Source organism: Lissotriton helveticus, chromosome 3_1 (assembly GCF_964261635.1).
Source record: "Lissotriton helveticus chromosome 3_1, aLisHel1.1, whole genome shotgun sequence".
NCBI classification, from domain to species: Eukaryota; Metazoa; Chordata; class Amphibia; order Caudata; family Salamandridae; genus Lissotriton; species Lissotriton helveticus.
The window spans coordinates 702,004,456-702,026,240 of NC_136061.1; the positions used below are offsets into that span (position 1 = coordinate 702,004,456).

The 21,785-nt window shown below is 44.9% G+C and overlaps 1 protein-coding gene across 4 annotated transcripts in view; it reads right to left on the bottom strand.

Annotated features, from left to right (window-relative positions):
• The window catches only part of PAX6 (paired box 6), a 35,931-nt gene that overhangs the window by 3,652 nt on the left and 10,494 nt on the right, over nucleotides 1–21,785 (bottom strand). For all 4 annotated transcript variants that reach the window (XM_078683742.1, XM_078683740.1, XM_078683741.1 and 1 more), the window contains 5 exons: nucleotides 21,584–21,749; nucleotides 11,173–11,331; nucleotides 9,581–9,663; nucleotides 8,901–9,051; nucleotides 8,533–8,645 (listed from right to left, as the gene is read on the bottom strand). In XM_078683742.1, the coding sequence (XP_078539868.1) occupies nucleotides 8,533–8,645; nucleotides 8,901–9,051; nucleotides 9,581–9,663; nucleotides 11,173–11,331; nucleotides 21,584–21,749 (672 nt within the window). The remainder of the gene's footprint in view (nucleotides 1–8,532; nucleotides 8,646–8,900; nucleotides 9,052–9,580; nucleotides 9,664–11,172; nucleotides 11,332–21,583; nucleotides 21,750–21,785) is intronic.

Here is a 21,785-nt window from a genome sequence, read left to right on the forward strand (position 1 = left end):
CCTGCTAGCCTTCCTTCCATGAAGGATCTCCAGCAGGCCTCCCTTCATGCCACCACGCTGTTGGCTGCTCTTGAGTTACTGTCCGACCAGAGGAGCGGTTGTCTCCACCCCACAAAAGTGTCAGGCACAGCGGGATCAGTTCGGGCGTGTACGAGTCTCCTTCGAGACAGTTTGGGCGTGTCTATGTCTCCTGCCTGTCTAAGGACACCCAGTGCGGGGTGTTCCCTACGCCCCTAGCCCATTCTGTCCCAGGCCCCAGCTTCAGAAGCATCCAGGCATTAAGCTACGCTCTGGAAAAATCCCTCCTCCTTCTCCCAGGTAAAGGGACAGTGGCGAGGGGGCTGAGGGGGGGGAAATGGGACAGGGGAATAACAGATGATGTTCCAAATCTAGGCAATAACAATGCTGTTGAATAACTGACCATGCACTGAGGGTTACTGACTGATGGTGCAGTCCTAATCTGACATGTGCTGATGATTGTTGAGTCACAGTGCACACTCGGACATATGCTGATAATCTTAGAGTGAAGAAGGTGCAAACCAGGACATGCACTGTAGATTATTGGTGGATGTTGAAATTCAGAAGTAACAATTTCTGATCATTGGAGGGCAATAAAATCAGTTTATTAGCATTCTCATTTATTTGAAAAAATGTGTGCTTTACTGACTATCCCAACCTAGTATTTTGGGGTCAATTATTACTGAATAATACGAGGTGGTATTTTAGCACTGAATCTAATGATGTGTAGAATATTTGAAACTAATGCGTTAAGAGTAAAGTTAAGAAATATGAAATATCTCAAACCAATATTTCATAGTCAAACTAACCAGTTTAGTCAATATGTCAAGCTGATGTTTCATGGCTGCACACATGTATTTACAGAATAATTCAAGTTGCCTGTACGGGTCAATTGATGCTACAATAGCCTTGTTTCTTTTTTTCATGCTAGGAAGTTTAAATATTGTTTTACTTATTTCGAAGTCAATCCACAAGATTTAGGTATGTTAGATTCCTTTATTCTGGACAAAATCGTTCTACTTTTAATACTGGTTGGTGCGTTCGCTTCAGAATCAATTCTGTGCTGCTATGTTGGTGATACTGTGGTTGCAATTCAGAGATGCTGTAAAAAGATGCTGCTAGTTTGATGTGGCTATTAATAAACTAATGGCTACGTTTTCTATGTGATATCGACACTCTCCTGAGTGCTTTTGTTAACAAGTCTTTGTTGCAGCTACTACTCCAGCTTTAAAATGTTATATTTATGGTTTAAATATTTTTATGAAACAAATATGTTATATTTAGTGCATTTGACTAGGTGAAAGTGTTATTAAAATGCCACTTTCCCCTTGCTCGTCAAAAGTTCTGGGGACTCTAGAGCTGACCTCCCAGTACAGCTCGTTCCAAAAGCGGGAATATAATGACTTTTAAAAAAAATGAAAAAAGATCTATAAGCTTTAAGACTGTGCCCCACTCTAGAAAGGGCTGGCGACAAACACCCCACCCCTCCTAAGGAATATCTGAAAACTGACGTGATTGCTGAGTGATTCCAGAAATGCCGTAAAATGGAAATTATTTATTTAACCCTCTTCTCAAAAATGTACCACAGTGAGAAGCTCGAGGGGAGGGGGCAGACGTTATGGGCATTGTGTGTGTGTTTTTTTTAGTCCTGCTTTTGGTGGGGGGGTCAGACGTTATGCTGGTTTTTTAGACCTGCTTGGGGGGTCATCTGCGATAGGTAGAGGTTTGAGATACTGCAGTGCAGCAGTTCCCGTGGATCGGTTGAGTGGAACAACAAATGCATTTAATCGCTATCACAGGCACCACGGGCCACTACCAAGGGCGCAGGTGAACACCCTCAGAGTTACAGATGAGCAGCAAGCAGGCACAACTGAACAGCATCACAGACGCATCTCAACACTGCCAACATGACACATAAAGAAACTGCATGAAGCGATTGACCAGCGCCATGCTGAAATACGAATGTGAAAAGTTGCAAACTATGTTAGATGAAAACTTCCCAAGGTTCGAAAGTGCTAAGCTTGCAAAGTTTAAAAACACACACAGACAGGCAGCTCCAGCAGCCCTCTGAGGCAGGCAAGAGGTGGGTTGGTGCTACTTGGTAGCTGTGCCCATTTGTGGTCCCAGCCTTGGCATGTATCTTGCCAAACTAGCCCTCCTCCACACTGCCCGACAACGTCTCTGTGGTCCAACCCACGTGGAGCAAACTGGAACTCAAGCACTTGCACACCACCTGCACTGTCCTAAAGTTCCACCCTCTGCCCGTCATCGCCCTGTCTCCACCCTTGGCCGCACCTTATAGTCCACAGCAATTTTTTAAGGTGCAGAAGGTCCCATTCTTTATAGGCAAAAATCTCATGCAACAGAACAACCAGCTCACAGCGTATGAATTAAAAAAATATAAGATATGTGTATACATGTGTTTAAATGGAAGCAACATCAAGGATTTTAAGCAAAATTTGCAAAGATATTAATTACAACCAGCTACGGTATTGCTGGAAAATCACAAATGCCCCTTAAGACACAGAAGTTAAACATTTTTCATATGACATGACCACTAGCATAATGTATGCTGCAAATTGATATCTGGTGAAAACCTAGATCAGTTCATGTAAATGTATTTAATGTTAATAAAAACATGTTTTTAATTAAAACCTAAGAAATTGTTTTTTACTTCGTTTGGCTCACTTATTCAAATCGTTATGGAAATTGTGTTACTAGAAGATATTGTCAAACAGAATGAGTGCAATTCTTGGAGATTGTTCTTTTTGTGCAATACAGATCTTAAAGCTGTTGTATAGCTCGGATTTTGACAAATCAGCCTAAACTTGTCGGAGATTTGAATGCTGGATAAAATTCAAATATATACACATAAAAAATGAATTGCAAACCATCACAACTCTTGCATTTCGACAAAGATTTTGATTTCCAGCAAATAACGTTTTTACCAAACCTAAAAAGTTAGACTATTGTTTGCTTATGAACAATGCAAGCAGAAACTTGGACCAAGTGCCCAAAAATGATCTAGTATTAGTGATCCAACTTAAAAAGAACGTCACAGATGTACTTGCGATTTCGAATAGGGAGAGATTTCTGTCAAAATGATTATTTTCCAGAACCTGGTTAATTTGCTATCATTTCAAGTCATTCCCTTTGCAAAGTAAGGGATTAACTCTCAATTGGCAAAATCACCACTAACCTTCTTGAAATTTGCAAGTTTTGCTTTCTATCACCACTAATAAGGATGCCAAATTTATAAATATCAGATAACATTAGTCAACATTATAAAACATATAAATATCATTGTGGTCCTCAATGTAAGCTGGTAAATGAGTGATTACTAATTCCTGACCAACACCATTATTAGAGATATCATCTTGGAATGTTCCTATGTACTATTGAGCAATATTTCACTTGGGTTTTGAAACGTGACCCTTATTACTAAGAAAATTATTGGTGCACAGAATTCCTAATTAGCCGCATTAAGTGTTATAACAATTCTTGTACGGCATTAATGGGTAAAATGAATGCACCATCTTTCATTTTATATGATAGTTCAGCAATTAAAATGTTTGCCAAATTTGAAAAGGATTAGTTTAATTCAAACAAAGAGGCAAGTCATGTTAATCTGAATTATAAATGCAAGGACAATCAATGTTGATTTCTATATCACTATTTGTTGGCGATAGCACTCGAGGTAAAAAGACTAAAGAAATAGAAGCAGTATTCATTGTGAGACACAAGAAATAGAAGTTAAAGCAAATACAGACAAGTGCGTTTCCAACAATGGGTAAAACTAGCAACCACAAGAGTGGTCCAGAAGGCAAAACAGAATGTGCCCAGAAACAGTGAATCCCCTGTGAGTGGTGCCTACTCACCCATAGCACTTAAAGCATTTGTTTAACCCCAGGGCAAGTTAGTCAGTCTAACATAAACCCAATACTTATGGCCCGCTTTACAAAGTGCATTGTTTTAGTACATAAATGAGTACTATAGTAGCATTACTCATGTACAACAAAGTGCAATTCATAAACCAATGGCTTCAGACCTCTGCCTCTCCTATTTAGTCTGGTGGTGGAGACCGCCGTAGATGCAGGCATATGTTTTTCTAATCAATGTGGGACAGACCAGGGGGTGTGGTGGGAAAATGGGGAATACTTATTTTGAAATCGGAGGGATTTGGGGAAATTTAAAATAGGGTTTGAGAGGTAAATGTGAACACAAAATACTCACTCACAAAAGAGTAAGGAAATGACACTTCATAACATACACTTCTAAAATTACTACAGCTCTAAAGGTGTAAAAGCAGGCTCAAATGTACTACAGCCAACCCTTAGAATAAGTCAAGCACTACACATGGCCAATCACTGGCACTGCAACATGCTCCTATAAAAAGAGTGGAGGCAGGGAATAAATCTAACACCCCATTGGAGCTAATGTTACTTAAATTAAATTAGTTCAACTTTTAAAACGATACGAACAGATATGTTAGTGATAAAAAGTATATATGTATTTATTTTTAAAATAATAAAATGAAACCTTTAAAGTTTGTGTTACAAAGTGTAAAGTTTTTTAATTCATTAATACCTTTAACTAAGTTTATTAAATATTATATGAAAATAAAATGTTACCGAGGATGAGTATTTTTTTTATATTGATCAACAATATTTATGCATATTGTTTGTTCTTTAATACAGAGTGAATGGACTGTAAACCTTTAGTTTATTATTTAATGTTAATAATATATTTTAGCTAATTTACTTTGGTACTATGTACTCAAATATTTCTATTTATATATTTTTAAATAATACACTTAATCACATTTCCCACAGAATGATCTCCACAAACCTCAAACCAGTGAAATGTTACTTTACACTCGTGAATTCTGTTGTTCATTTTGAACAACGCATAACACTGTATTTTATGTAGCTTACAACATTGCAGACATTGAACAGCCTTATTTGCAATTCACAATAGTGTACTCCAAATATTGCATGGGCCAATTTTCTAATTGACTGATGAGTTTGAGACAAAGATATGTCATGAAGATATTGAATTCAAGCTAATGAAAGATTTTGAAACTGAGATCTGTTTCAATGCTTGATATTCCTTAAGAAGCCAAGATTAAAAAACACAATGTAGTGATCTCTCTGGTTGGCAAGAACACAAGTAAAGGTTTTGATATCCGAGCTGATAAAATTACTTTGTTTGTGTGTGTGTATATATAGATTTATATTTACAGCTACGAAGTACTCTCCTTGGTGTATGTAATAAAGACAATGTAGGGTTGGCTTATAGCAGAAGAGAGTTAGGAGATAAATTGAGACATTGTCATATGTGCTTACAATGAGTAAACAAAAACTGGTAACATTCTACCACTTATGGTTCAATATGTGGAAGGATTTTACCAATTTTTCTTTAAATAGAAGTAAAATTCTGTAAGAAAGTAAAACGTATAGAAATGTGAGGCAGCCTGCCCCGTGGCCCTTGATGCTGCACCATCACAGCATACAAAACAAAAGGAACACCCTTTGAAAATGCATGACCAGGACTGTATGTAAATATAAATTGTTACCCGCAATCTCAGACTGGCCTTTCAGGTGAGGGCGGCTGGTAATCTCTTAATTTACTTCCAGGCACTTTTTATGCTCTATTTTAGTTATCATTGAAGAGGATATTTATATTTACATGCAATAATTGTGTAGCTGCAGTAACTAACAAATGTGTTACTATATATCTACATATACATATATGTATATGTATATATATATGTATATATATATATATATATATATAGATATATATAGAGAGAGAGAGAGAGAGAGAGAGAGAGAGAGAGAGAGAGAGAGAGAGAGAGAGAGAGAGAGAGAGAGAGAGAGAGAGAGAGAGAGAGAGAGAGAGAGAGAGAGAGAGAGAGAGAGAGAGAGAGAGAGAGAGAGAGAGAGAGAGAGAGAGAGAGAGAGAGAGAGAGAGAGAGAGAGAGAGAGAGAGAGAGAGAGAGAGAGAGAGTATCACATGTATTTACTTCAGCTACACTGTTAATTCATGGTCATTATTTACCAACCTGTGTTTTAATAAAAACACTTGGACATTGACCTCCCTATTGTCTCTCTGGCCCCCATCTGCCATATGCACCTAGTGATGCTACAAGCCAATGTTAGCCGCCACAAGAATGAGTGTGGTAAATGCCCTCACAACTCCAGCCTGCCATACTCCCTTCCCCACCCAGATAAGTACAACGCTATCTGCTTGAAACCGCAATCGTAACGCTTATGTAAATTATGACGTGCTTTGTGGTAGCTGTATCAGATTTTGCAATGAAAGAATCTAGACAAAATGGAGGTAGGTGGCTAAGAAGCTGTGTCATATTAGCGTTTTTGAGTCTGCCTTTTAGGCTTTTCCTAGACCTCTGGATTGATGGAAATGTTCTAACAGTGACAACATATGTATTAATTCTATCTCCCCTGGGATGATTGCTACATGACCTGGTCTTGAAACACAATAAGTGCTTCCTCCCAGTTATATTCTTGTTGTTGAGCCCAGATTTGATTGTTTCTAACGCTAACAATTGGGGAATGCTGAGTATGCTATTTATTGGCCATGTATGTGTGTCAATCTTCAAGGGCACGGTGATAACTAAATCCCTTGATGCCCATCTCCTGGTGGAAGGGTTTCAAAAGTGACAGCTCACATCCGGTGGAAGTGGGTCACACAGGAGTGTCTGTATTTACTTGCGATTGGGTGAGTGAATAAACAAGGGAGTAAACAAAAGGTGAATGAGGAAGGGAGTGACTGCAATGCTAGCATAGCATGAGGATCTCTCCAGGTGACTGCATCATGACGCCCCTTCCGAATCACTTAACAATGAGAAACATATTACCAGGCGAGGAAACAGACCATTTTGAGCCTTATTCAGCTTTGGTACTTCCTCACATAAATATAAGACAAAATGTCTGTTTTTGAAAGATGTTCTACGGTTCAATACCAAGAGATGGTACAGGTGGAATATTATTCGTATTTCTGTCCGCTGACAAGCAACAAATGGTCTGAAAACAACACGAGGGACGGACGGAACCCTTTCCAGTTAACAAAGCAATAAAAACCTTATCCGACTTCCCCAAACCCCACTCATGCACAGTGTTAACTCATCACCAAGGCACACCAGTGGGAAAAGGCGGCAGCAAACTAACTTTTTTTTTTATTGCACACCTTGCTTACGGCTGTTTATTTACTCCTGTATTACTCAAGGGCATTTGTAGTGTGGTAAGTACTTAGGACATATTTTTTGCTGCCAGCATGACCCTGTGGAGTTTGTCATCGATCAATCAGCATTTGTATCGGTGCATATTGTCAATAAGTTCAGTTTTTATTTTATACAACTCTAGCTATTAATAAATCCTGCACCCAAAAAGTCCCAAAAATACCGCTCTGGCACCACTAAACCATATACCTACAGCTGTGCTTCACAAATCTTGTTGGTGACTCCTGGCTGCTCTGTGGTATCTGGATGCCACTAAAGCTCTTCTTAGTAAACGACAGGACTGAACCATAAAGTTCTACTTTGCTAAACACCCGTTTTTGCAAAGTCCTCGGTGAGTCATGTTAATGCACTGCTAATCCACTGCTACTGCTTGAACCGGAAGCAGTTAAACAAATAGGGGAAATAAATATATCTTCTGTAGCATGGGGCAAAGCCCAACACAGCTCATTTCATCTCCTTCTTTAGTGACCCTGAGTGGATGTAATGCTCCGTTTGCTCCATTTCAAAGACTGTTGCGTCTATGTCTTGCTCCTCCGCTGGCGCTCTGGCTACAGAGCTGCCAAGAAGCACCACCATGAAAGGACCTGATAGCACTAACTAAGAATGTCCCAAAATAATGCTTATTTCACATTGGACTTGTGCTCTAGTAAGGCAATTCAAGGGAATTGCCTGGAGCTCCAGCAGCCAGGTGGCACCAAGGTTGCTTCAAAAAACATCAAGTCTATTGAACATGCCAGGCGGGGTCACAGCAAGCGGCTGCTTTGTCAAGGAGCAGTGGTATTTGCATAAATATTGTTTGTTTTACAAGGATGCTTCTGCACTCACAACTTCTTGAACTTTGCATAAAACCTTGAACATCTCTGTTATTTCATTTAGTGTACCTTACCGCTCTGCGTTGATTATTATCTGAACTGTTGGTTTGCTCATCTAATCTTTTAGCAGTGTGTGCAGTGTGCATGTGATCCGATGTTGTGCCTTTAATTAGGGGCATGTGTTGTATGAAAAAAATGCCTTGGGGATTTGCCTGTCTCTACTCATTCATCATGTATAGTCCTAAATATATCATTTGTCGTTCATTCACCCCTAACAAACCCATCATCACTCTATTCGTTACATGCCATTGCTATCTGTAACCACAGCGAGGAGTACATTTATGTTTCCCTTTCTTGACCCTGTACGTGAGATACATGAGTAAACACACAAATCAACACTTCTCAAAATGGCTGCCATTGTTTACATTGATTGTTACTTACTTGCATAGGCAGGTTGTTGCCCATTGTGAAGCTAGGCATGGGTGGTAGGCCGCCGTATGTGTTTGTCAGGGATGTGTCTGATCTGCCCAACATGGACCCGGACGTAAATGAAACTAAAAAGTCAATGGCATAAGAAAACATGTTAGACAATGGTTGGTGCCAGCAGCATGCACACACATGAACAGGTAGAGATCTCAAATTGTTTCATGTCGGAATGAGGGCTTCATCTAACCCTCATTTATGTTTACATTCTAGTAACCATGTTTTGATCAGCTCACTGTTAGTAAAGGACATGGAACAAGCTGAGACCTCTGCTGATACTGGATTTCAGAAATATTCTGTGAATCTGTGCTCTTGCACTGCATTACCAGGTGTTGTGGGCTGGGGGATGGGCTGGTACACACTAGTGCTGAAGCTGCTGCTGATGGGGATATGGCTGGGCGTGTTGCTTGCTTGCCTCCTCTGGTTCCGCAGTTTCTCTTCCCTTCTCCACTTTGCCCTCCTGTTTGAAAACCAGACCTAAAACCAGCACCAATTAACACACATCAGTCATCTCAAAATGGCGGCGGAAATAGCAAAGGACCAACATGGCTCTCTCAACTACTGCCTCTGCTAGGACCATGCTCTAACAAGCAGCAAAGGCTGTGGTCCACACTATCCCCAAGCCCCTTTTGACCAGTCACTAAAACAGATTCTGCTGGATGTGGTACTCGGGCAAATGCGTGTGAAAAGATTGGAGATGTCCATGGGAACAAAGCGAATACACATGGCAATTAAAATGACAAAGATTCAAATGAAGTCAATTAACATTACCAGCGAGGACAGCAAAGCTATACACGAAATTAATCAAATAAAATGTCGTGATTTTACATGGATTTAAATAAACTGGAGCACAAAAACGCCTTAAGACTACATGATGAAGCTGCACCTTTCTGCTTCCCCGGATCCGCATCTACCCACATGCCTGACAGTAATTAGTAGCTTTATAGTGGCTCAAACGGCTCGACATCCAAGTCACAAGACATTTAATTACACAAGCGCTCGGTACCTGTATTCGTGCTTCAGGTAGGTCTATTTTGGCAGCTAGTCTCTCTCTTGCAAACACGTCAGGGTAATGTGTTCGTTCAAACTCTGCAAGAATAAATGTTATCACCACATTAGTTCAGAGGAGATCAACGTGAGCTAATAGCACTGGCGAGGGAACCATGGAATCCCGCCTCCCCCAGGGGACACAGTCTCACGCAGTCCTAATAGGGCTAGGTGCTTTTTTTTTTATCAGAGTGCAGGTAAATGGGACTACAAGTACTACCTGCCATCCTTGGATAGATGCATTATGATTTGTTCATCTTCTGACCTTTGGTTAGGAAAGAGGTGTGCTCTCCGAGGGTCTTATCTCCAGAAACACATGGAGGATTCAACCTTAAGGGTCCTGTCCCGCATGGAAATGACAGTTGTTCAACTGTGGAAGGGTTCTGCCAGACCCAGTCACTAGCATATCGCTTTTGGCCTTCTTCTGGATTGCAGTGGGCAAGATTCCAGTTTCATGTTTTTATTGGTTATTTGGTGTCTTTAGTATTTAGGTTACAGATTTTATTAGTTGAATTTTGAATGTCCCTTGCTTGAGTGGTGTGCCATATATTGTCCAATGCCCAAAAACCGCAAGTAAAAAAAGTGGCATTCCCACCCAGATCACTCCAGCAGCAGTGGCTTGCACCTGAAACATCAGCAAAGTTCCTTCCAAGGCCCTGTGATGTGTTCTTATTCCCTGTATCCACTCCCTGCACTGCAGACCCCTTCCTAAACCTTCTGGCCACCAACTCCCAAAAGGCAACACTTCCTGATCACATTCCAATGAACACATGCGGTGCTTCATTAGCGATGGTGATTGCTGGTGGTGGGTATCAGCTCTTATTTTTGAGACCCTGTGCTTACTTGTCATCACCAAACTTTAACCCATAGCACAAGAGAGAAAGGCAAATGGGAGAGGCGGAGAATGATAGGAAACTAGTGACAAAGAGAAAACCGCACTGCAAAGGAAACTGAAAGAGTGATATCAAGAGACAAGGGGAGTAGGGGGTGGAAAGAAAGAGGCAAGAGGTGGGACCCAGACAAGGCAGTCTTGGTAACCGACAACCTTGGGATTTGGCAAAGGGCCGCAGCTCGCATCCTGCACTTGTACTTGGCAATTTATTACAAATTAAGCACTCTGGCTACATGCCAGAAGGGTGAACCCCTTGCCTATAATATGAGGACCCTAAGACATGTGAGAATAGTTAAGGAGATGTGTTTACAGAAGGCAGCTGTTATTCCTCGTGGAATCTCCGGTTGACCAGCTATAAATGGTTTCTACATGTGCACACCAACGGGGAAATCTATTGTTAACTGAAACCAGTTGCAGTGCTAGCTACTAAAAAAATAAACACAGGCCCAGAGACTACACGGAACACTTTTTTTCAGAGCCAATCTACATGCCAGCCAATTATTCCAGTAGATGTCATTCGTTGCCAGTCAGTCACCTACACATTCCGCAACTGTACATGCTTAAAGCCACCCCCAGGGGCACCTTCACTGTCCAGTGGGAGGTATGCATACTGGGCTCTTTGTGTAGGATCAAGGCAGGGACTCGGTTTCAGGTGTTACCTTTCTCCAGGGCCTCGATCTGCTCCTGAGTGAAAGACGTCCTGTTCCTTTGTAGTTTACGTTTCAACTGCAGCCTCATCTGGGCCTCGTCGGAGTCCTCTCCGTTGGAGCTGATAGAGTTGGTGTTCTCGCCTCCCCCTTCCTGCTGCTGGCAGCCATCTTGAAAGGGTGGAGATAAGTTAAAAGGTCAACAAAGGTTCTCGAAGCTCTCCAGGCAGCTAAGAAGGCACTCCTAGGCTTGAGCCATTACTACTGGTGAAACATTGGTCCAATGATTCATTTGGTGTCAGATGTTATTAAAGTTTAATTAGTGTGACATCAGCACCTTTTAGCTGAATGTGAAAGCATGTATTAAAATGCTGCAGGTATTGGCAGCATCGTTAAACAAGTTAGAATGCAAATAGGAAAAATAATGTGGTGTACTTCATAAGAAGGGCCATGAACCATCTTTCAATGAGAAATGTATTTACCTATTCTATTTAAACGCCGATTTCCTGAATTTCACATTGTCTGTATTAAGGGATTCCCGTAAAATCAAATTAGATCTTGAAAGGTTTGCGGTACATTTTATTAGGAAACTAAACCAAGCTTATAATCTTTTAAAGTAATATTGATGCCGTTTTTTATTTGAATTCTGCACAGTCAATTTCATTTTAAAGGTTGTGAATTTGGAAGGGGCGCCATTGTTCTGCAGTTTTATTCAACTATTGTATGAGTGTGCATTGCCTGACACCTATTACTGAGCACAGCTGTAATTATAGCATCACCAGGAGCAGCCTATAATTGCTGAAAATGGAATTTTATATTTAGATAAAGGGACTGTCCATTCTTTGTAATGCAAGGCACTCGAGAAAAGTAAGATTTTTTTTTTATAAAATTTTAACATGTAATTTGAAAAGAAATGGGAGCGAGTTCACTAAACTAGCTAAATATGCCGTTCTGCAGCTGAACACTTGGCATGTCGCTTAAAGAGTACATTTTTAATTAGTGGATTTCGCAGACTTTTCGTTAATTTCTATCATTAAGCGGGGTAAAGTTTGCTTTGGGTTCTGCGTTTTGCTGGGGGTCTCTGGCGCGTCTGGCACCGCTGTTTTCATTGTACAACCTGAGAAGGCCCCTAAATCTGAGTTTTTCTTTTTAAATATAGGCGAAAGCGGCTGGCTGCGGGTTTCCTCCCTCTCAGCTGTTTTCTAATGGTGCTTTAATGTGTTGTGTTGCTGCTGCCGCCCGAGTGGCTATTCTGACAACATTCTAAGTGCTTTTACTCCACGCGTGGGACACCCGCGTGGCAATTACCCATAATGCATGAACTGTGGAGCCACGATTCATACAACCTCAAACACCACAGCCCAAAAAACACACGAGCATCGTTTATAAGGCAAGCAAGCACATTTAACAGGCAGTGCATATAAAGTCGAGTGTATGAACAGCTTTCAAAGGACTCCTGGTATGCACTTTAAATATTGTGGGAATCCACTTTACAATTTCCTTTTATGGCTACGTGGACAATAGCCAAAGCCCTCAAAGGGTTAAAGAGAAACGAGGCAGGGACCTGGTGGCATCTTTTCTAAATGCTCTGAAATGTGCAGAAACCCCCTACACTTTCTCTGCCCCCCCTTTCGCCCTTTAAAAGAGGTGGATTCATCTGCCGCGACCACCATATGGGCGCTCGCAGGCCCATTGAGGTGGCCCCGGGACCTGAATGGGGAAGGGCCCGCTTTTCAGCCGCACACAATGCCCGCTGAGTTGGGGAAACCATTAAACTCTCGGGCGCAGGAGGGTTGGCAAACTTTTTTTTGGTGGGCAGAGTTTACGAGGACACAATCGGGGGAGGGGACAAAGGGGGTCTTCTGGAGGCGTGCAGCGGGCGCATTGTGCCCCGGCCCCAGTCAACAGAGCTTTCAGGGCGGTGTGTTAACCTTTCCACGGAGCTATCATTAATCACTGTCCCCCGGCCGGCCGCTCAATACTGCTCGGGATCGCCTTTGGGGGGAGGCCTGCCCGAGGCCGGTGAATGGGGGGCATCGCGGCACACTGGGCCTGTTTACTCAGGCCCAGAGGGAGCGAGGGCTCCTCGGCGCGATTAAAGCGGCTTCAGCGCCCAGATTCCAGAACAAGGGTCTGTTTTTTTTTTCTTGTTTACTAACCGGCGCTGCTGGTTAACTTTTCGAGTGTTGACAGAGACGAGACTCAAGTGTGTGTTTTTGTGCACTTGCTGTTTTTGTTTATTTTGGGCGTGCGCTTGAGGCGCGCCTGAAGCGCCTGGGCCTGGTGGAATGCTCCACCTGTTGCCTGCGAGAAACGCTCGCTGCCTCCAAGGGCGGCATACCCTATTAGAGGGCGGGACAGGGGCCTGGCGCTATACCCTCAGGCGCTATACCCCGTTAGAGGGCGAGACAGGGGCCTGGCGCTATACCCTCAGGCGCTATACCCCGTTAGAGGGCGGGACAGGGGCCTGGCGCTATACCCCGTTAGAGGGCGGGACAGGAGCCAGGCGCTACCCAGTTAGAGGGCGGGACAGGGGTCAGGCGCTATGCTGACACAAATCACTTTTTTATGGCAGGTGCGTCTATCACTCTAGGCCCAGCCGAAAACAGACTGCGAAAAAAATTGGACTCCAAATAATCACTCCCAAAATATCGACCCCTACATAAACTCCTCCATACATTAGTGTCGAGCTTTTATTCCCCAAATCCAGTCGCCTCAATGTCTAAATATCTTAGGACTGGTTCATATCCTGCTCTAATTTCAGGCTGAGCTTATTTGAGTTCAAATGCCTGATAGTGAGACTCAACTCGAAATGTATGCGAGGAGAATTGTATGTAAGGTAGACATTTTAGTTTATTTTTCGAGGTAACCAAATGGTTCTGTGCATCTTTACGTGACCGGTGCAGCTCTGTTGTATGTCGTAATAAGTTACCACCGCCAAATTCCACCCGCAAAGCACATGAACGGAAACCTGCATTTTTAATTATCTATTTGTGATATTTGATGAAGCGTGCAGTGCCCCAAGGAGCAGCTGGGTGGGCTACAAAGGACATTTTGAGGGTACCAGGAGCGCTCGAGCCCCCTGAGCTGCGCCCCGGAAGTAGAAGCTACAATGTTGGGGCAGAGTGGGCGGATTGGTGGCGGTAGATTGACATCCACTCGGTGTCCTTTTAGGCAGTGCTTTGTGAAGGTTGTTTTTACATATAAGTATTATTTTTGGCAGATCCAAACTACTGCTACAAAGTTACAATTATAAGCACAAAGAGACATTTTGTATCCAGAATCACACGAGTTTATGCTGAACTGCACATGCCAGGCTTAGAGTTCAGGTGTTCGGTTCTCCGCCCAACTTTAGGCACCAGGCCACGCCCTTCATATATACACTATACATATCTATAAGGAAAAAATGCCAATAGCTTTCTGTTGTGGCCATTGACATTTCATGCTGTTCATTCGAAACAATAAATGCATTTGCTCATTGTCATGCCCATATTTAAAAAGCGCTAATTATTTACTTTTTTAAAGTGGTATGTGCTTTTTGTATTACACTTTGGACCCTGTTGAAGTAGATGTTTCCTTTGATTTTGTTTTTTTTAAGCGCCCATTACTGAAGCAATCACCTCTAGGCACCCATGTTAAACGCCTCACAATCCTGAAAGCGTAGAATATATAGATTGCGCGCCCTCGACCACCCCCACCCCTTTCTCGGAGCCTGGTGTCTAATATTTGCGAATCTTGTGATGCAATCATTGCTGCAAACACATATCTAAAGAAATGGTTAGAGTTAAACGCGAGTTATTTTGCGCGTATTCTTCTGCGCAATGAAGCAAAGATGCGCAAGTATTGTACTGGCATGCCCGTTTCGCATATCCTCAGCAACAGGACTACTAACCACAAACCACTTTTGCGTCAGTTGTGACGGCTGCTCGGTTGCATACTTTTTTTTAACATTCGCCGTTTGCAGATCGAATAAACTAAAACATGGGCCCTGAAAGCCCCCTCCGCCTCTCAAAAGTTGGAGATAGAGTTTCAGATATGACGGCAGGCAATTAAGACATCTCCCTTCCAGGCCTCCACAGAAGCCGTGGGAGGGGTTCTGCTCAATGGCTCGTCCCACCTTCCAGTCCTAATCCTCGTAAAGCGCCCTGAATGTGCTCCCCTTTATCCGCAGGCGCCCATCTGACGCCGGCCGAGGGATTTGTGTCCGGGAGAAGGGCGCTGGGGAATCCAGCCATTCGGGGCTGTCCGAACCGGTGAGGCGGAAAACAAGCACAAAATATAGCCAAGCCACCGCGGCACCTTTCAGAGACAGGGCTGGGATGAAAACATTGTAGCATCTGCTGAAAGGGAAAGTGTCTAAATCCCATAGAAGCTAGAAGCTTTAGCCATATAAAGAGGTGGGGGTGTAAGCCTCTGTGCTTCTTAAACCGCCCTAAATCGCCAGAGAATGTCTCCCGGATAGAGATGTCTCTTTGTCCTGACAGGCCCCATGCGCCCATTATTGTGTGGCGCTCCTCAGATGGGCACCATATTTGCCCCCCTCCGGGACCTAACCTCGCCTTATGCTTCTGCGGTAATGGACTCTTAAGACCGGGGCCTGCTCGGGGATGGGAGTGAGGAACAAAGAGCCAGAGCGAACATTCCGCTGGAAACCCAAGCCCCCAGGGCTCTCATCTTGCAATGTAACCCAGGAAGTGCCGCCATCTTGCCCCCAGCGCCCCAGTGTGGCTTCTAGGGTTGGTGGTGGCTGTTGCGGTGTTAGCTCTGGGGCTCTGCAGTGCTCGCGGTGTTCTGGGTTCAGAGGCCTGTCTGGAGCCACTGCGGGCCTCGCTGGTCACAGCATGCCCCGGTGCCCCTTCACGAGACACCAGAAGCAAGGAACAAACTCAGGCAACGCTCCCTTTACAGAAACGAATACCTCGACCAGTGCACGTCTTCACACGCGGATCGAACATTATCCACGTCTCGGTGCTGTGGGCAGAAGGGTCTCTTCTCTGACCGCATGTGCTGCAAACTGAGGCCTAAACAAGGGGCTGGTCCTCTGAAGGGGAGCACCCGATATGAAGGACGTTTGCCTGCCCCCTGAGTGTGTTTAGAGGTGTCAAGGTTTGCCTGGGATGCCCCACTTGAGGAGGTGTGTCCGGGTCCTTGTGCCAGAAGCAGACGTCTGGACGGGCCCGTGGACAGACCACGGAGACACTCTGTCTGGAAGTGAGTCTGAACCCGCAGCGTGTTATTGTTTACCTCTTAGCGGCGCGCTACCGCCAGGTGCTGATGTCATAGTACGCATGGTTGCTCCAACTGGTGATGTCAGGGGTGTGGCTCAAGCAGCTGCTGGCGACACTAGCTGCTGGTGTCCCAGCGCGCGGTGTGGGCTCCGCCTGCTATCCCGAGGGAGTGGGGCTGGCCCTGTTGTCGAGGCCTCAGTATCACAAGCAGACACGCACTGGTGACGTCATATGACGTGGCTAACCTGAGCCCTAATGTCATTGCCTAGTTTGGACACACCAGCTACTGAGGTCGTAGCTGGGCTCGGTCACCGCCGCCACCGTGTGAAGGAGCTGTGGTTCGGATAAACAATCCATGATGTCATGATCCTGTGCTGCAGCGCCTCCTGCTGATGGCATCAGAGTCCTGTAGACACTTGAGCTGATGACACCACGGAGTGCTAAAAGTTATATCCCAGTGGATAAATCAAAGTATTGCATGGGGACACCCAATGGGAGATGTCATGGGCTACTGCAGACGTCATAGAACGGTGCGGATATTATGGCTGGCCAGTGTCGCGCGGATATCACGGCTACAAATGTTCCACTGTGTGCGGGATGCACCAGCGGGTGAGGGCAGCCGCTTGTGATGTCATACTCTGCTATGAATACCCCAGCAGTGATGGGATACACCTGCTCATGATCTCATACTGTGATAGGATACATAACTGATGATGTCATACTGTGACGCGGATATCTCGGCTGGTGGTAATGGGAAAGCTTGTTCCGGATACAGTGACATGACGTCACACTGAGATAGAATACCCCAGCTGATGACGTCATACTAAGGTGCGGACACGCCATCTGGTGTTATGACTGTGCTGCAGACATCAGAGGGCGATGGGGTTACTCGAGCTAGTAATGTGTTACTGTGATGCGGATGCCTCGTGTGATGACGAGGACCATGGGGTATCCGCATCATGTTGCAGATACGAGGTGGCCTGGAAAACGACCCTCAGGACTTCAGGTGCTGGGAGACAGAAGGGTCTGTTCATGTGGCTGTGTGTGCCAGGGGTGTGTCGGTAATATGTTCCGAAATCAGCAAAGCACGTTTATAGTTTACAACAGCGGAAGAAATATTTAACGAATACACAGGCCAGCTATCAAACGAATAGGGAATCGTCACTTCGAAAGCATCGTCCATAAAATGCTCTTCGGATTCGTTTTATATTATGTTTTTTAATACAGAGTCCAATAACTTCTTCAACGCATACACACCAGACACCATACTTTGCCTGGACTATTCAGCGCAGCGATCTTTCACCCGGAAAATGCAGACAAGTTTCTTGGAAAGACACCTGTCGTCAGGTACCCTCCCCCAAAATCACGAAAGTTCGTGTGTACAGTACCAGAACTCCTGAGCACCCGCTGTCCTATGGACAAGGTGGGCATCCTGCTCACGGACAGCCCTACGCCGAGAGGCTTGGGGGGGGGGGGGGATACACTTTGGTGAAACTGCAATCCCCACCTCCCCAGTTGTCCAGTCTGTGATCCTGGACAAACGCCTGCATCTCTGACCCCTCAACTGCAAAACATCGCGAATGCGAAAAACAGTCAACCCTAAACCCCTCTGTATGAAATAAACGAGATGTCTGTTTATTACACAATTTAATTCATAATTTAATTTTCAATTAAAGATATGGACCCTCCTTTTGTATTATAAATAAATAAGCCTCCTTTTCTGCTGTCTACACTATTACAGAACAGCTATCATGTAAGTTTGAAGCTAGTTTAGTCTCCGTTGAGGGGCGGACTCCTGAGGCCTGCACCCCTCCGAGCTCTGCACACAGGCACCCCAGGAGAGTGTGTGAGAGTCGGGAAGAGACGCCCCCCAGAGCTGCCCCACTAACCGAGGAGAGGGGGGCAGGGGAGCTTCATTACACGGACCAATAACAAACAGAGAAATATCTTGCAAGAAGCACGTTTTTTCCCCGTTCGCCGAAGTCCTTCTTACATTGTTCCCCTCTCTTTAAACAAAGCACATGTCTAATTGGCGAGCGGTGCCATCTCGTGTCCGGGACTGTCCGGCGGAACCTTCTACAGATGTCTCGTTCAACGAGACGCTTATTCACGGCGCCCTAATGAGCGACAAAGCGTTCTCTAATGAGCAATTACACAGCGACGGGACTGTTCCCATAACAAATTCTTGCGTGTGACAGAAACATGCTTTGTACCAGATATTCGGCATACTGTTACGGATTTTTCCTCTGGAGGGGGGAGGGGACATGACAAAGATTTTTTTTTTTTAGCTGAGTACCACTTTAAAAAAACTGACCGTTGCTAAGTGGAAGTCTGATGATCTAAAACCTGCGATATTGCGAACATACATTGAGCCCAAGCTCGAATATATTTCAACCAGTAACCATTCTCTCTATTTTCATGTTTATTCCATTCTTCTACAGCGAGCTCATAGATTTCCTGCCCAGAGTCTGTACTGGTTTGTGTTGTCGCATTTTATTGCAAACCTCATGTAACCTTTCAACAAATGCTATATCCAGGCCATAAAATGTGCTTTGATAGGCAGAGACCCGCTATCCACGCATCCTGTCCTGCCACCCTGTTATATCACTACAAGGGGACATTAGAAACGCTATATTTCACTGCATTTAAAGCATACATTCCACATTTCCTTCGTCCTACTAATATTGGGCTGCGGATAAGCGACGCCTGGGGCCGTCTGGATCTAGAAACCATGAAATCCGCCAATTCCACGAAAAGGCGAGTGTCAGAAGACGAATCTGCCAATGCGCGAGGCTTCAATACATCACAAGCGCGACGTGCCTTCCTGTGACTCGCCTCGCAGGCGGATAATTCCCCACTTGTAGTGAACAGGCTCATGATACAATGGTGTTTACCCAGCAATCTGTCAGTTTCCTAACCTGTCACACACCCCTCCGCGAAGGTGTCCCTGCGCGCATCTTAATGCGCAGCCCGCGCTCCCGCACTGCGCGCTCCTCTGTTGAAACCAGGACACGACATCGCCACCCCGGATCACCCCCGCCAGCACCTCGGATTTAAAGAAGGCAGACTCCAAATATTATTCGCTGTGTGTGTATATAGACACACACACACACACACACACACACACACACATATATGTATATGTATATGTATATGTGTGTGTGTGTGTGTGTGTGTGTGTAGACATCTTGTGCATCATATTAAACAGGTTCTACAAAAACACAGTTCTATGACATGCAAGCATATTTCAACATATTATCATAGCACCTCGTCAGGGGTAATAAGCACTATATAAATGCAATTTCATGGCCAGATGCATACTTGTAGCTGGGCTCTTACAAGCCAGGGCTGCCATTGTGAATGCCCATGCACCGAGGCCTTTAGACCATCCGTGCTGGTATGCCCAGGGGCTGTCAAAATGCTGCTCTAGGCACGTGTGCTTGTGTGTCAGGCAGTGCTGGGTGTGTGCAGTCTTGTGTTACAGCAGGTGCACTGACCGTTCGGTCTATCGGCGCTGCTATGTTTTATGTGTGCTGGGAAAGGAACCCGCCCCTAACCCGAGCTTCGGTTCAGCCGGTCGTGGCCTGTGTGTGCTCCCTGCTGACAAGGAGGGAATAACAATCACACATAGAGTCTGCAGCGTCTGAGCAGCGCCGAGAGTGTGCCCCGCAGCCATGCTGATAGCAGCTTCGGAGCTGACTATGATAACTAGGGGCATTTAGGAGGTGACCTTAAGGTCCCGCGCTGTGGAGAAAGGACACTGCCTGTTGCCACGGGTGGAAATAACATCAACAGGCGACAAACATGGCTGCAACACTGGTGTTTTCTGCAGCTGGTCTGAGAAACTCTATTATCTCAACATGACCTATTTATACACAGCAAACGTGTGTTGCAATCAGTGAAAGCGCTACTACGACTGGTGTTTGGGCGGTTGGATGAGGGACAATCAGTGTTACAGTAGCACACCTGAGGGCTCGCATTCATGATATTAACACCTTTTCATCAGTATGTCTTTTGGCCACTCTTTTTCCGACCGTCATTAGCAATAGAATGATTATCCTCGCGGTTCCCATCTTTATTCTTACAAAGTATCGTTCCCGAGTGTAAACCCTCCCTCATCTGTCACTCATTTCAGCGTTACTACCACGGCCGCGTCACTGCCCCTGCAGTTATTCTCACCTTATGTTTATAGTTTGTGATGACACTAATATTAATGTTGATATTCTCCTGCTTCTTCTTACTGCTTGTTGTTAGTATCCTCGTGATTATTGCTACTGGTATTGCTGCTATCGGAGTTATTTTTGTTGTTATTGTCCCCCCTGTGCTCGGTGTTATGTCAGCCCGGACCCTCACAGTGTCGGGCCACGTGTGTTGTTGTTATCCTGGTGATTGTCATTACTGTTAGTAATGCTGCTCTTAGTATTATTTTGATAGTAGTTGTGAATGATTTGTGGTTGTTGTTCCCCCTGTGTTCCGTGTTATGTTAGCCCGGACCCTCACAGTCTGTGGCCGAGTCTGGACCAATGTGTTGTTGTTATCCTGGTGATTATCACTACTGTTACTTTTACTGCTCTCAGTATTATTGTTGCTACGCTGGGCTCCCTGTGACACCAGACTGACCCCTCACAGTGCAGCCTGTCCCCCAGTGTCCCCGACTCTGGCGCCCGTGTGGCACTGTTATCCTGGTGGTGGTTATCACTACTGTTATTGTCAATGCTAGTATTGTGCTGCTATTGGCCTTATTATTGCTGTTGTGATTGCTTTGTGGTCATTGCTCACCCTGTGCTCAGTGTTATGCCAGCCGACCCCTCACAGTGTGTATCTGAGTCTGGCCACGTGTGGTGTTGTTATCCTGGTGATTATCAGGCCTGCCATTATCAATATTAGTAGTGAGCTGCTACCGGTATTATAATTGCTGTTTGGGATTCCTTTGTTATTTCTCGCCCTGGGCTCACTGTTCTTTCAGCCTGGCCCCTCACAGTGTATCCGAGTCTGACCCCGCGTGTTGTTATCCTTGTGATTATCACTCCTTGTTATCATCCCTCGTATTAATGCATCTCTCCGTATTATTGTTGTGATTGTCTTTGTGCTGATTGTTCATCCTGCGTCGGTGTAATGCCAGTGACCCCTGTCCCCGTGGGTCTCTGAGTCTAACGCCCTCCTACTATTGCCCGGGGAAGGGGGGGGGTGCTTACCTGGCGTGGGCTGCCCCGGCACCGATGTCCCCGGGTACCAGCCCGGCCGGGTGCCCCAGGTGCCCGTCTGTCCGTTCAGCATCCGCAGCTTGTCGTACATTCCGTCTGCGCCCATTTGTTGCTTTTCGCTAGCCAGGTTGCGAAGCACTCGGTTTATCGATGACACCTGCAAGAGAGGCCAGGTTAGAGGCCAGGCGCGGGC